General features: G+C 42.3%; 1 protein-coding gene across 2 annotated transcripts in view; it reads right to left on the bottom strand.

The window, feature by feature from the left end:
* Positions 1–1,684: 1,684 nt before the first annotated feature.
* cald1a (caldesmon 1a) overlaps positions 1,685–15,008 on the bottom strand; it is a 60,485-nt gene continuing 47,161 nt past the window's right edge. The window contains exons 8-16 of one of the 2 annotated variants that reach the window (XR_013936498.1): positions 14,553–14,690; positions 10,189–10,232; positions 9,881–9,956; positions 8,708–8,848; positions 8,499–8,594; positions 6,753–6,821; positions 6,368–6,419; positions 4,945–4,981; positions 3,105–3,509 (exon numbers count right to left, since the gene is read on the bottom strand). Coding sequence is in view for 1 of the 2 variants with exons in the window: in XM_080492300.1 (XP_080348426.1) it covers positions 3,496–3,509; positions 4,945–4,981; positions 6,753–6,821; positions 8,499–8,594; positions 8,708–8,848; positions 9,881–9,956; positions 10,189–10,232; positions 14,553–14,690 (615 nt within the window). In the remaining variant the exon portion in view is untranslated. Of the gene's footprint in view, positions 3,510–4,944; positions 4,982–6,367; positions 6,420–6,752; positions 6,822–8,498; positions 8,595–8,707; positions 8,849–9,880; positions 9,957–10,188; positions 10,233–14,552; positions 14,691–15,008 lie in introns of both variants that reach the window. The other variant, XM_080492300.1, reaches the window with a different exon arrangement.

The raw sequence follows: 15,008 nt of genomic DNA on the forward strand, positions 1-15,008 counted from the left end.
ATCATGTGACCGCATGTCTTTTCCATGACTGGTCGGGACAGGCGGTTCTATTGTTGGAAGCAGAAGGATGACTTATACCTGGAGAAGGGAAGGCTTTGGACACGCGTCTTCAGTCACGGATTGTTCTTTCCCCACTTAAATGTCATGTGACAACGCAGTTTTTTTTCTTTCTTTCTTTCATCTGGTCTCTCTCTTGACAATTTTTTGGAATATTATTCCAAATGTGTCCCGAAAAAAAAAAGATCTAAGAAACACTTGGAAAAATAAAAACCACGTTCATAAGTCATCTAGAACAAAAATGTTCCCTTTTGGAAAAACAACCATGAAAAGAGAATGGATCATTTTTGGGATCAAATCGTTTCATTGATTTCAGTCCTGATCAAAACTAAATATTGAGACAGAACCACTTTCTTAACCCTTGAAATGCCAGTTTGATGACATCATAGGTATACTGAAGTAACTTTGTTTGGATTGTTCAATCTGCTTCACTGGACTGTGGAAAATATAAAATAAATATTCATTAACAAATCCGACACAGAATTAGAAATGATCTGAGTGGTACAAATTGTGTTTCTGCAACATCCTATGTACGGGCGTATAATGAAGAAATAACTAATGTCAGGTGAACAGTAGTAATGGGTACTCAAAAAATGAAACCATAATATTACAGAATGAATACTTATTAGATTTTACAATGTCTATAAGATTATATATTGTAGTATCAGTTTGGGGACAATTTTGTTCTGAAATGACACAAAAGAGTCGTAGATAATAAATCTGCTGCACCAAACTAGAGGAAATATTTTCTTTAAACTTCCTACAAGCAGTTACCTGAGGGTTGATGAATCACTGCTGTCAAACTACACTCAACAGACGAGGAGTCAAGGAAAAAAAGAAAAAATAGCACACATACTTTTTGCAGTACTGTTTCTGGAAGGAGAGTAATGAGTCGAGCTAGATTTATGTATTTGAATGTTTTTCCCAAAATATACAGTATAAACACAATGTTTAGTATTTTCAGACTTCATCACAAATAGAAGCCATTTTGCATCGCCGGAGAAGATTCAGCTCGGCTGCTCATCCCACAAATGTATGTTCTTTCCCAATGTGTAAGGAACGTCCATGTTGTGGTTTTTATTCAGTGTAAAGAATCTCAAGTGAGCAAATTAGTGAAATTGTCACTCCGTGCAATGTGCAACCTGTATTTTCTGACTCTTGAGTAGTGCCTGAGCCATTTACCCCCACCGCCTGGAGACAAATTGAAACAAGAGACAATTAAGGCGACTCATCAGGCTCGCCTGCTTCTTCACTGTAATTTAGCACATTTCCTCTCTCATATTAGAAGTTACGCTGCTTGCAGTCTGCAGATAGAGTCCTTTAACTTTCCAAACTCAATTAGCAGCACTAATTAGCACCGGTGCTTTTAATACATAAGTATTTGAATATGCAGGGGAATGACTTTCCATTTCCTCCTGAAGGGGGTATTCTGTCACTCCCCTCCACACACCCCATACTTATAGTTTCAACATACTCAGCTGTGCCGCTTTATTTTGTAAATTTCCTGCTATGTCTTCCCGCGCGCTGATTTTATTTCCACATTCTAAAAAACTGAAGTCGGCGGTCATGTGACATTGCCAGTGGGTGTGAATGTCTTTCCGTCTGGTGTTACGAAAGGAAGCAGATCAACGTGGAATACCTCAATGTCTTTATTGCTTGTTTTTTTTGAGTCAAGGGTACAATGTTCAGAGCATTCGTCCACTTGGAAAGTGAACACTTGCGTGACATTGGCAGAGAGAGTACAGATAAGTGTGTTTTGCATAGGCGTAGCGCTACACAAACAAGTGTCTGGTTAAACATGGAAGTATAAAGAATTAAAAAAAAAAACAACAACATAAAATGGACACAAGATTGTAAAAAAAAAAAAAAGAAGAAGAAAGAAATCAAAAGCACTGTATTAAAACAAGAGAAAACATGAATGTCACATTAAATCACGCTCGGAAATGTTTTGGTCCCGCTCCCCTGCTCGTTTCAGGAGCCGTCGGAATGTGATTGTCAGACTCGTGAGCAGTAACGTTGATCAATTTAATGCCCTGACAAACCGATCACATTCAAAACCTTGTGCAGCCAGAAGCCATGAAGAGGGAACGCGCTACTTAAGAACAAATAAAAAAAATAAAAAAATCACAAGTCTCAACGTCACACCGGGGTCGTTGCGAGGCCTCCACGTTACTGTACCTCAAGCTGTCGTAAATGTCGTCGTTGCAATCATAAGGCCGGAGGTTTTACATAGTGGTAAATATCCTTCTACTACTATCTCGCTATACGCGCAGGCACCCTGATTTAAGTATTGCTGAGCATAAGAGTGTGCATAGAGGCAAAGGGAAAGGAAGATTTATTCAAAAAAAAGAAAAAGGAGAATGAGAGGGATATAGATAGCTATTTGGCCCAAATCCTACATTATAAATCCTGCGGCTTTTCAGCAGCGAAAGCACCACGTGCACCTGCTTTCAAGAGGAATGTCTGAAGATTTTAAAGTGATCGAACAGGTACAAAAAAAAAAAAAAAAAAAAGAAAATTTCAAAAAAAAAAAAAAAAAAAGCTCCAGAGGTCAGCTAAGGAAACGGAAAACAAAACACATGAAGACATAAATAAAAATGACATAAGAGCTAATAAAAGTCGTATAATGGCCTTGTGAATATTCAACGCTCCTGAACTGAAAGGAACTGCCTGTAGGTGAAGAGAAAAAAACAAAACAAAACAGAAGCGAAAAAAAAAAAATCTTTTTGTTTTTTGAATGAGTATACAGATGGTATATATATGATACAGTATGATAGGTCATATTCAAAACATCACATGTGCTAACATATATTACTCAGACCATTGCTGCACTATTGGTAAAAACATAATAAAAAAAAGTGAAATCAGCTAAATTCTAGAAGTGCTTATATTTCTATCCTGAACAGGTGAACATTTAATAAAATAGCAATGTGTGAAGCTTTTGCTTTAAATATAAATAAAAAAAAAAAAAAAAAGAAAATGAGAGAGATGGAGAATGATCTGTATGATGGAGAGAAAGGGATTTTTTTTTTTACATCCATCTCTTTGGAATGTGGAAAGTTTCGTCACAGGCACCTTGTATAAAAAGATAAATCTAAATGTAATTATCTGTTGTCTTCTGGTTGGAGTAAAAATTTATGTGTCCAAATTTCACAGCATCGTATTTGTTTTGTTGTTTTTAAAAGAAAGCAAATATCGTTGTGCAAAGGCACTATACGTGGCAACCCTACAAAAATCTGCTGCTGTTACAGTACAGTGCCGGGACAGCGTCGCTCCTGTCCTCCTGGGGTTGAGGGGGTTCGGGTTCCTCTTGGGATCATTATTTGGTTATTACGAATAAAAAAACAAACAAACCAATAAAAAAAAAAAAAAAAGTCAAAGGAAGAGTCTTGGATTGTCGTGGTCCCCAGCTCCGCTTCAGTGGCTCCTTCAAAGACATTAGTGTCCCATACCTGGTGAAAGACAGACAGAAAGTCCGTCAGCGGGTTGGACCACGAGGGTCTGCAGACAGCTGTGGGTCAACGGGGATGAGCCTCTGACACTGAAGGTCGACGCCAGCCGCAAACACCACGGCCCAGTGTCAAAGTCACGCAGTTAACATGTGGTTTAACGGCTAAATGACGCCGGCTCAGGGGGAAAAAACAAACAAACAAAAGAAATCGGAGTTGGTTGAACCGTTATTTTCAATAACAAAAAGGAGGATTTCACAATGAGCCGGTTGGGTCATAAAAGCAACTGTGGGTCTTTAAAAACATTAACACGGCGTCTCACAATGGGGAGAAAAAAAACAAAAATAAGAAACACTCTGTACGGTCTGTCGTCATACCGAAAAGACTTGACTTGAGATTTATTCTGGATCCAAAACCCTTCCCAGTTAAATATCAACTACTGTTTCCAAAATAGTCGGGGTTGTTATTTTGGAAGCTCTTTATTAGAGTCAAACACGTGAAGGCTGCGAGGCCGCTGACTTGTATGCGGCCCCGCAGCCGTGTCGGATGTCTGTAACGTCCTGCCGCCCCGCCCCGCCCCGAGGCCACAAACACCCCCCAAAAAAATCTATACAAATCCACTGTCATCCTCCAGATAATCTCCAACACACCAGCTCTTAATGTGACAAGGCGGCGCGGCAGGAGAGCGGCTTGTAACACTTCTCCAGCCAGAAGCTGGACGCCAGCGCGCTACACCGAACGGAATCCTTCCCTCAAGGCCGAGAGCCTTGGAGGAGATGGAGGAGGAGGTGGAGGAGGAGGAGGTGAAAGGGGAGGCTGCCGTTTCAAAAATAGCAAGCAATGTTTCGGTGGCATCCCAAAATGTTGGCGGAGGCAAACAAAAGGCCACGGTGGAAAAGAACGGGCGCGGTGCGGCCCGGCTATTGGCTCCGGGGGGGGCCGCGCGCCGCGGCGTAAATCAAAGACGCCGCTGACAGGGCGACGCGCTTAACGAGAAGGTCGCGCCTTCGCGACTCACTCCTGCCGCAGTGATTGTGAACTTCTTGACACTTTTGAACGTTTTCCTCCCGGTTTGGTTCACCGACATGAGAACTCATTTCTCAACGTTTTACGCCTCGAGACGGAGAGAAAAAAAAAGAAAAAAGAAAAAAAAGAAAACGCCAATCCCTTTGGTTTCTGAAAGCAATTACGAAAAATGACAAAATAGACTGCCAAGCTATGAACAAGGCGCGATTTAGGAGGTTGTTAAAAAAAAAAAAAAAAAAAAGATTTTCAAAGCCGTGGGTTCACTCAGCAGCTGCGGAGGCGTGGATGCCCACATGACTGGCAAACCGTTTTTTTCGTGTGTTTTATTTCACGCACAATTTCACAAGCTCTGTAATGGAATGCCAACGCTCGTGCTCAACCTAAAAAAAAACTAATAAAAAACCCAACTCACCGTTGGCGACTGATTTGGTCTCTCCTCTGCCTGCCACCTGGAGGAACAAAACACAACCGGAGGGTGAAGACGGCGAGCGAGGGAAGCAGAAAGTTAGAAAACTGCAGCTTCTCCCTATGATTGTTGGACCTAACCCAGGAGCCGCCGACCTTTAAAGGCCATAAAGTAGATTTTATCGCCACTTCCCCGTCCTGCTTCTCCCGCGTTCTAGTTTTCGGCGTCGCGAAGGATTAGACGGAACATTCGGAGCAGCTTCTGGGACCTTGGATTGTGTTTTCAAGGTCACACGTTAACATAAATATGTACTTTTTACCAAAACTGCTTTACTGGAAGTTTTTTTTATGATTATTCCCTTTCAGGAATTGGAATCATTTTACTTTGTAATTACAAACATTAGAAGCAAATATTAGTCTTGTTCTGCAAAGACAAATATTCATACATTTTGCTATACATGCACAAACTATATTCACCGTCCTCGCCACGTTTTCTTATCTTTATCTTAACTTCTCGACACATTTCTAACTTCACTATTAAATCTGACCACATTGAATTTAACAATTTAATTTTTTTTGCTTTTTTGGATCTTCTGAATGAACCAAACCCCCTCAATTAGTTTCCTCTTACGAAATAATCAGCCAATTTTTAAATTGTATTCTTTTAAGCAGATTCTTTAGCAGTACACAGAGCAAAACAAAATTACTTGAGGTAACTGTGGCTAAAAGCTCTTTGACCAACTCCTAAAGAAATTCAATGAGGCTGTTTGCTCACGTCAGGTTTGAAAATGTGAGGCGATAACAGTGATTCAGCCCCCCCTCCTTGTAAAGACTCCTGTAAACAGTTTTCCTCCATTAGGGGCAATAAAACGTTAAGTGAAGTTGGCCTGAGAGCGGTGATTTGTGGTTGTCAGAAGGAGCGGTGAGGTGATGCAGCCATTCGTGGAAAGCGTTCAGCCCTGCAGTTGGACAACAGGCGCACTGTTAAAAAAACTATTTTTTTTTAACGACACAGAACTGGAGTCTGGATCTCTGCGAAGTCGGCTTTAACAAGCGTTTGGGTGTTAATGGAGTCAACGGTGTAACCCCGCTTTAAAGTGTCTTTACAAAGGCTTTGCTGATATATTCACTTTGTGCCTCTTTTTTTTTTTTTTTTATATATATATATTTTAAAAGCACGTTGAAAGTTTGCCATGTTAGAAGTTTAGATTCAAATCAAAATTTTTAAAATTGACTTTGTAACTTGACACATTGATTAAATTGTATACATCCAACTCTGGACTCAAAAGTGTTGGACAGCGATTATCAACACAACTAAAATGAGCAGCAGCGTCCAACCACAGCAGAAGAGAGAAGAGCGTCAACAGTGAGACAGCAGAGCGAGACGTGGTCCAGTGACAAGCGCTTCGGGGAGACACGTTGTCTTTTACCTCTCCGGGCTTATTCCAGATTTAACGGTGAGATCAACTAGCTATGAGAGTTCTTCAAAACACAAAGCAAACACAAGTGACGGTGAATCCCACCGGGGGCATGGCACCATGACAGTCATGACATTGTTCCTACGTGCAGAAAGTCTCAATCGTGGTATTTTTTCGTTCCTTCATATTTGACTAGTTTTCAGGAGAAGGCCTCGAGTTCGCGTGTTCTTCCTCGTCCTTCCTGGCGACCTGTCCAGGCTGTATCATGCCTTTCCTTCATGATGACATCATAACTCTAGATATTTTTACTCATTCTAATCACATTGTGCTTGTAGATAACTGTATTTACCAATTTGGAAATTTAAGAGTCTCGACTGAACAGGCCGAGGTGATCTACCTTGGTCGGGGAGGCGCCTTTGTTTTCCCATAGACTCCTCTTGTTGGTGACGTCCACCGGCTTCAGGTCCTGTCGGGCACAGAGACGGTTTCTATCAGAGTCTACGTCTTTTTTTTTCTTCCCCTTTTGAAAACAGCCATCACATCGCGGCGATGACACAGTACCTGAGATGGAATGACAGGGAAGGACAGAGAGCAAGAACAAGAGCCGAGACTGACAGGGAGAGAGGTCGTTTGTCTAGAGGGAAACTAAAATAGCGCTCTCACTGTGTGCAACAGGATGAGGCAATCCACTTCTGAGGCACTCTGCAAAGTCAGGGACGCTCTTTTAATATTCTGACACTGGACATCAGTATTTTACTGGATTAAGTTCACTTCATGCTCTCAGCTGGAAATCCCATGCACTTAACGTTTCCCTTCATATCCTCCTTTAGCTCTGCTATTCTTTATCTTTTTGTTTGAAGCAGTAACATGGATGTAATACAGGCGTAGTACACTGACAGGTTGTCAAACAGGTCAAAAAAAAAAATAATAATTACATGAAGCTGCAGATACAACGCTTAAGTGACACTTAATCTACATGCAGTGCGTCTATATCTGGATCTAGATACACTTCCATATGTGGCCACTAGGTGGTGGCAGATGGACGATGGGTCAGGCTGGCCTGCTTCACTGCATCATTTCAAAATGATCATAAAACATAATTCTGGCACCTTCATGCAGGGCTGAAGTAAGAGGAGGAGCGAATGCAGCTCAGACGTTTCAGGCTCAGAGATTTACATGCATCTGTGTGAGAGTTTAGTTATTTAGAAATGTGTAGTGTGAGCACATTTGACAACACTGACCGACGAACAGTCGCTCTGTGCTCATTTGAATATTTCTAAATCACGATTTGCAAATGGAAATAAATGACATCACTATGTGATTAAATGCCTCAATGGGATAAGTAAGCTTTGGCATTAACAGTGTTCATGCAGGTTTCCATTACAATAGGTGAAGGTCACAGAGATGTTAGTACAGAAATGTCCTAAATATAGGAATTTACATGATTATTGAACGTTTGACATCTTTTTACTGTTATTCATTGAAACTACCTCCCCCTCCATGTTAAAACTTTCACTTGTTAACTTGCAGGGCTTCAGAGGAAGTGTGGATGGGATGGAGGATGATTCCTCTGTTACACCTGCAGCTACTTCAGCCTGCTGATCAATATGTGCTTCGGTGCGATTGATCGGCAGGAAGGAAAACACTGTATTCAAAAGTTTGCAAGACAACACTGGAAACTTTTCAAACTCGGCTGTTCCAACTTTTAAAATTGACCTATCGGTGGTATCTTCAAGTTCACACCTCGAGGTTGGAAGCTTTATCCTTTAAGGTATTCACGCCTCAAGTGTTTGGAAGTGAAGATTGAACAACGCATCTTTTAAGGTATCATAGTTCATCAGTTTTTATTGTTTCTTGTACTCGTCTGAGAAAAGCCGCAGGGTCTTTATAAATGGAACCAGGAATGTGCTAACTTCTTTGTTGGCCTTCGCAAATACTTGCGGCCCTCCATAACCAAACTTCGGTGGAAGAACCGAGAGTTCTTGTGGTTCCCCCGTCACTCACAGCGGGAAGCTAATGGAGAAAATCTGTCTCGAGGAACTTCACGTTAGCGGCTAAACCGTTGGATTCGTTCTGGTTTTTCAAACTTCCCCGGACTGCGTGCGCCGGCGGCAGTGGGCGGGTTGCTATGGCGACCACCTACCGTTGGCCGTCCCCCCGGTGTCTTGCCGCTCTCGGGGGTTTTATTCAGCCAGTCGTTGATGCGGCCCGCCACGCCCGTCTTCATCACAGCTGCTTCCTGTTTTGGCAGCGTAGGGGGAGGGGGGGGAGGGGTCAGAGGTCAGTGACGCTTGGCCGCCATCATCAGCGACAACACCAGCAGGAAGTTATCGCCATTTTTTTGTTTTTTACCTTGAACGGGCTCCCGCCACCTCCAGGCGAGCCGAACACGTTGCCCTTCTCCCACATGCTCTTGATGTTTCGTATGCTGTCGGTGACCACGGGCAGATCCACCGCTCCAGAGCGGGGGGATCGAGAGTCCTTGTTCTCTCTCTGCAGAGACAAAAGTGTGTCGTTTTTTTTTTTTAAAGAAGAAAAACAGCGAATAGCCGCGGCAGCCGCTCTGATCAAAGCTCTGATACCTGTCGACGTTTCAAACGCCCCGCATTAGCATGCTAAAAATAACAGCCGCCAATTTCTGCAGGGTATTTGATTCGTCTTCAAAGTGCGCGGAGAAATGTTACCGCGTAGCTTTGGGTATTCAAATCAACTGAGAAAAGGGTTTTGTGAGACATAAAAATGAATTAGCATGTTGAAAACGGTGCGTACTTCAAATTCAGACCGCTCATCTGTTTCTAGGCCGAGACGCTTCGGTCAAATTTTAACATCACGACGATGAGAAAAGCAAAAATTTTTTAGCAGAATTATGTACTTATAATCCACTCATATAATATAGAGTTCTTGTATAATGTTTCATGTAAGATTAGTAATCAATCAATCATCAACTAATATATTTTTACAGACATCTAGAAGCCTCTCTTTCTATTGATGAACATAGATCTGAGCTCATTTCTTCTGGCCACAGCCGGCAACATAAAACAATACAAAGACAAAAAGGAAAAGCAAAATAGAAAAACTAAGTGTTGAGAAATTCGATATTGTTGATAAGCCAATGTGTATCACATCGTCTAACTGTAAAGCCGCAGGTCTTTGGTTAATGAGTTGAACTTTTGCACTCGGGATGTGTGTGTGTGTGTGTGTGTGTGTGTGTGTGTGTGTGTGTGTGTTAAGAATGTTGCACCAGGGTTGCACACATAGTTAAACCAATGCACCAGGATTGTGCAAATTGGAACATATATGCACATAAATACATGCAGACAATATGTGTACATTGGTTGACATACTTCAGTATTACGAGCGAAGAAAACTCCTGAAATACTTGTGTTTTTTTCTACTTTTCAATGGCGACTTTGTTTCAAATGTTTAAACAGAGGGTAAGAAGAAATGACGATTCAGAAATATTGATGGCATTGTGCTTTCTTCACGTATTTTTTCCCGCATCCGTCCAGCCGATGCGACGCTGACCTGAGCGGCTGAGGTGTACTGCTCCAGTCTGTTGTCGATCTTGGACACCACGGGGGAGTGGGACGTCTTCACTGTGCTGCGAGGCAGAAGCAAGCCGTTATCACACTCTCCGTGAAATATGGAACCACTTTGAATATTATTTATACACATTATATACAATGCGATCCAGCCTCTAGACCCTCAAGTGGGAATTAAATCTTCGGCCGTGGATTAGATTCCTCCGATTCAGCGAAAACGGGACTGCTGAAGAAGCTTTAGTGGGGTTTGCAAAATGATTCAAATCATGGTGCTTAAGTAAGAGTTTTAACCTTTTTTGTGCCGACTTGTTCAGGAACTCCGCTCGCTCTCCAATCTGTGGAAAGAGGCGGGGAAAACTATGAGACGCCGCCGTTTGATGCGAGGCAATGCAAAACCCATGCAAACATCACGGCAACGTCAAACCCGGGACTCCTTCATTGAGCAACATCTGGACGCAAACGTGATTCTGTGTGTTTTCGCTTCAGCTCGAACAGTTGGGAGTCCACTCACAAGCACCATGCGCACACACACACACACACACACACACATGCACATTCAAACTTAAAAAAAAAAGCCCACCATTCTTTTTCTGTCTGTCTTTGGACTGTGGGAATCGCCAAGGATTGTTTATAACATAGGCTACAAGAGAGGGCAACACGTGATCATTAGACGCAGACACACAGAAAATAGCTTAAAATGGACAGAAGACGAAACAGCAGGGATAGAGAGAGAGAGAGAGAGAGAGAGAGAGAGAGAGAGAGAAAGAGAGAGAGAGAGTGTTCACTCTCTGTGAAAAAAGGACCTTATGCTCTGCCGCTACCGATTGTGGGAGTTCCCAAAATACTCCCCGACAGGAAATTCCCCATTCTCAGACGCGTTTTAAAGAGCTGCAGCCACCCCAAACGCAGTTACAGTAATCCCGTTAACCCTAATCGCTTTCCTGCATATCCCTGCAGCCCGTCCTTGGTCGGGTCCCTCCGTCCTTCTGCACCGGAGAGCGCTGCGCTTTATCTACAGGCCGGGGCCGGGTTATGCCGGTTTAAAGCTGATAACGCGGCGGCGAGCTCGCGGCACTGTGTGCTCCACTGAGAGCTGATCCCTGATAGCGAGGCGTATTCTTCTGTCTCAGTGTGGAAAGGAGCCACAATATGGCAGTTGTCAAGCAAACAAAACAAAACAAAAACACACAAAATAAATGAGAAAAAAAAAAAAATGCATGCATGTAATTTTGAACTTTGAAATAGGCCTTCGACAGGTTTCACAGAACGGAAGGAGCATGAAATTCATTGAGCACATAAACCGAGCAGGAAACTGCAGAATTTGTGTGAAATGTAGAAAAAAACAATTCCTGTCATTGCTTGGTTTTTATGCAGCAACGTGAAATTGATTTGTGCGCTTGTTTTCTGTCCGTTATAGAACCATTACACTCATATCGTCCGCTGTGATTATAAACACACGAGAATATGAGTCAATGTTATTCAGGTTTTTACAACATGTGTGAATTGTTGAAGGATATTTCTTTAAACGGCAATGTAATATACTAAGACATGTGGGTTATCTCATCCAGTGTCTTTCAAAGTCTTTGTCAACCAGTAACAGTTTTTTTTAAACATCTCCAGGTAGAAAAAACTTCTCTGAATCGGCCCCCCTTAAGGATTCCCTACATGTTATTGAAAACCACCATGTGATATTAATGAAACAATAGTACGTATAACAGTACATATGACTTTTTAAACTTACTGGGGGTATGTTTCAAAATAAATACTGTCACTTGGAATAGTTTTCTGTGTGCTGTGCATATTTCTAAGCTTGCGTTTTAACTTTTTGTCAGATTCGGACAAAAATCAGTGAAAGCAAACACATGTATAACAATGATTTTCTTTGTTTATTATTTATTGTTATTATTATTAATATATTTTTATTGTATAACATTTATTTAGCTTATTTGCTATTTTGTTTCTAAATATGGATATAAATAACTATAGGACAAGGGTACAGAGATGCCGAAGGGGTAGGAGTAAATACGTTTATGCTTCGTCTTACTCCTTTTTGGATATGTTGGGTCGTTATTTTTTGCTTTGCTTTGTTAAGTTTGGTTGTTTTGTTGTGTTTTATTCTATTTTGTTGCTGTTCTGAATATTTACATCTGTTTCTCACGCGTCCCAAAAAAAACTTTCACATTGATACTCAAGCACAGGGATCAAACTCCATCAACTATTAGCGTGACTATTTTTTATCCTATATTGTAGTATTTGTCATCTTTAATTGAAGATTATGAAATGAAATTGTTATAAGTCACTGTTAAATGTCAAAATTACACTGTCTTTTAATCATCTTTCATTTGATATATTTGGTTATTAAGACTTGCATTGAGAGTAATATTGAAAGATCAACAGAACCACATATATATATATATGGTTTTGTATACTATATGGTTATTATACTGAAAGTGAAACATGATGATCTAGCAGATCTGCACCTTCTAAAGTCTTGAATGTCTGCTTCTGATTTAATTATTGTAGGTTGCTTTTACGCAGCACTTTTGCATTCGACACACTCCTTTTAAACTCCTCTGACTAACATAGTAGACATGTTCCAACGGCATCCAGTTTACTAAATTAAAGCACTCCATGGCACAGCAACACATCACTCACAGATTGGGAACTCGTTTGCCACGCCGGCATGCAAACACGAGCACATGCACGGCCGCACCTACGGTGAACATGACGACAAAGTAAAGCTGCGTCTTTGAGGCCAGCCGGCGCGGCGAAGTGATGAATCACAGCGAGACAACATTATTTACAAAAGTGAACGCAAACAGACACGGAGTTGGATTCTGGGCCGATCGGCGCTCACACACTATTAGAGCCAAACCTCAAATCTACAGTCTCACTGGGACGGGCCAGATGGTTATTACAGCTAACTGTCACTAATTAGATTTTCTCTACTGGCTGAAAATCCCCCATGATTTTTTTTAGTGTGTGGGAGTTGGCTTTTGGCAACACTGGGAACCTTTATTCACATTTGAGTTGATTAAACGTTCTGTCGCCGTGGCAAACAGTTACCATTGGATGAGGGGAAGAAGTCCACGCACAACCCCGGCTGAGCTTTCTGTGAACACTTTCCGAGACAAAACACATCGGCAGAATTTTCAAAGAGGCCAAATAAGTTACAGATTACCGACGGCTTCTTCGTCGCCTGCCTTCTATTTCCAAACGCTTCACGTGGAGAGCTAAAATAGGTGCGAGGTGCAGATGCGGGGTCATCTCGGGGGCTTAATCTGGGCCAATGTTTTGAATGTTTACTTCAAGCTTTGCTGCACCGCTGGATGAGTGGGATTTGCAGGTTTTTTGGAGAACTATAATATCGAGTCCATCCTGCTGACAACCGTGCCTGCAAAGCCCAAAAAAATATACAAAAAGGAAAAGTGCAGCCGGGTGTGAAGAGTGTTTCTAAATTGCTCTTATTTTAGACTCAGGCACACTAATCTGCAACAGAATGCCCGTATCTATTTATCAAAGGTTTCTGCAGGGAGGGTTCCCATTTGGCAGCAGGGTTTAACTGAAGTACGGACTGTTATTCCATCCGTCAATCTTTTATACCTGCCCTTGTAATGAAAACACACACGTGCAGAGAACAACAAGCGATAAACATTAACAACGGCGAGGACGAGGAGAAAGATGAAGTCAGATTGGAGGGTAAGTTGGAGCGTTTTCGAAAAGTTGTGTTTCCCATGTGTTTTTAAGCCGGCAGTTTCAACTGAAAGTGGGAAACCTTCGATGTTTCTTTACACGGTGTGAATGTTTGTGTTATTCAGAGCACAAACAACCAATTGCACACTCACGACCATCGTCTCGTTTCTTATCAAAATGTTACCTGTTGCACGCGCAAGAAAGAAAAATCCCTGTAAGGGAAGCTGGCCGGAGCGGCCCGGCCGCCGAGGCTCCATTTGAAAAGAGTCGGGAAGGTGTAGACGGATGGACGGAGAGCCGATGAACTTGTGTCTCGCGACAACGGCCAGCCGTCACACGGCTTGGCTTGGCAATCTCGGGGAGTTACGCTCCCAAAAACAAAAAAATCCACAAGACTTTCACCTTCACCTGCCTTCTCTTTTCCGAACGTTTGAAACCAAAACTATGACGTAAAAAAAAACAACTTCACAAAGTCAGAGAGCCTAACAGGTTTTATACGGATAATAAAAAGCTTGATTTCACATTTGCTCTCATTATACTTCAAATACTTGTCCTAACAAGCTCTACTTTGCAATACAAGCAAAGACAGCTGCGTCTCGCGTTTTCTTTATGTCTTTACATTGATCAGCAGATGGTTGAACATTATATCATCGATGTAGCCATCAAGCGCATATTGGAGACCCCTTTGAAGTTTTCCTCTGTTAAAACAAGCCAGCTGGAAACGCTTAAATGTCAGACGGGGACAGCGAGGTTTTTTTTTTTTAAGCAGCCCACGAAGCTAATGTCTTACTAATTAGCCAGTTAGCCCCAGCTGAAAAAATCTGTACAGCAGATTTGCATTCAGCTGGAATCACAAGACATCGAATGTGCAGTGATTGTGGTCACCGCCGCTCCGCGCCGGGAGAGAGCGGAGGACCCTCGAGGTGGAGCTCGGAGAGGGTCAGAGGTGTGGGGGGACTGACCTTCAGAGAGGAGCCCCGGGGGCTCACACACTTGAAAGGTTTGCCCTCTCCGTCCAGAGGGTCATCCACCTTCTGCCTCTTCTCGGCGGCCTCGGCTCTCCTCCGTTCAATCTCTTCCTTCATCTTCCGCTTCTCCTCCTGAGGAAGGAGGAAAAACAAGCACATTGTCACATTTGAACCCACAGAATTCATTAAAAGGGTGGAACGACGAAGCAGCGCTAATATCGACATCAATTACCATCGAACACAGCGCCACGTCACGGGCAGTCAGCAACCGGGAACCCAAAACAAATAGATCCATGCCACTTTCTAATTGATTTACTTACTTTAACCAATGGAGCAGGTCAGGAACAAATTAAATTACGCAGGGCAAATTCTTATTTACAGTGACCGCCTCAGGAAAAACCTCCAGGCATGCCGACGGTCAACAGTTTGGGAAACAAAAAAACTAAACAA

The sequence above is a fragment of the Lipophrys pholis genome, assembly GCF_963383615.2.
Source record: "Lipophrys pholis genome assembly, chromosome: 22".
Taxonomy (NCBI): Eukaryota; Metazoa; Chordata; class Actinopteri; order Blenniiformes; family Blenniidae; genus Lipophrys; species Lipophrys pholis.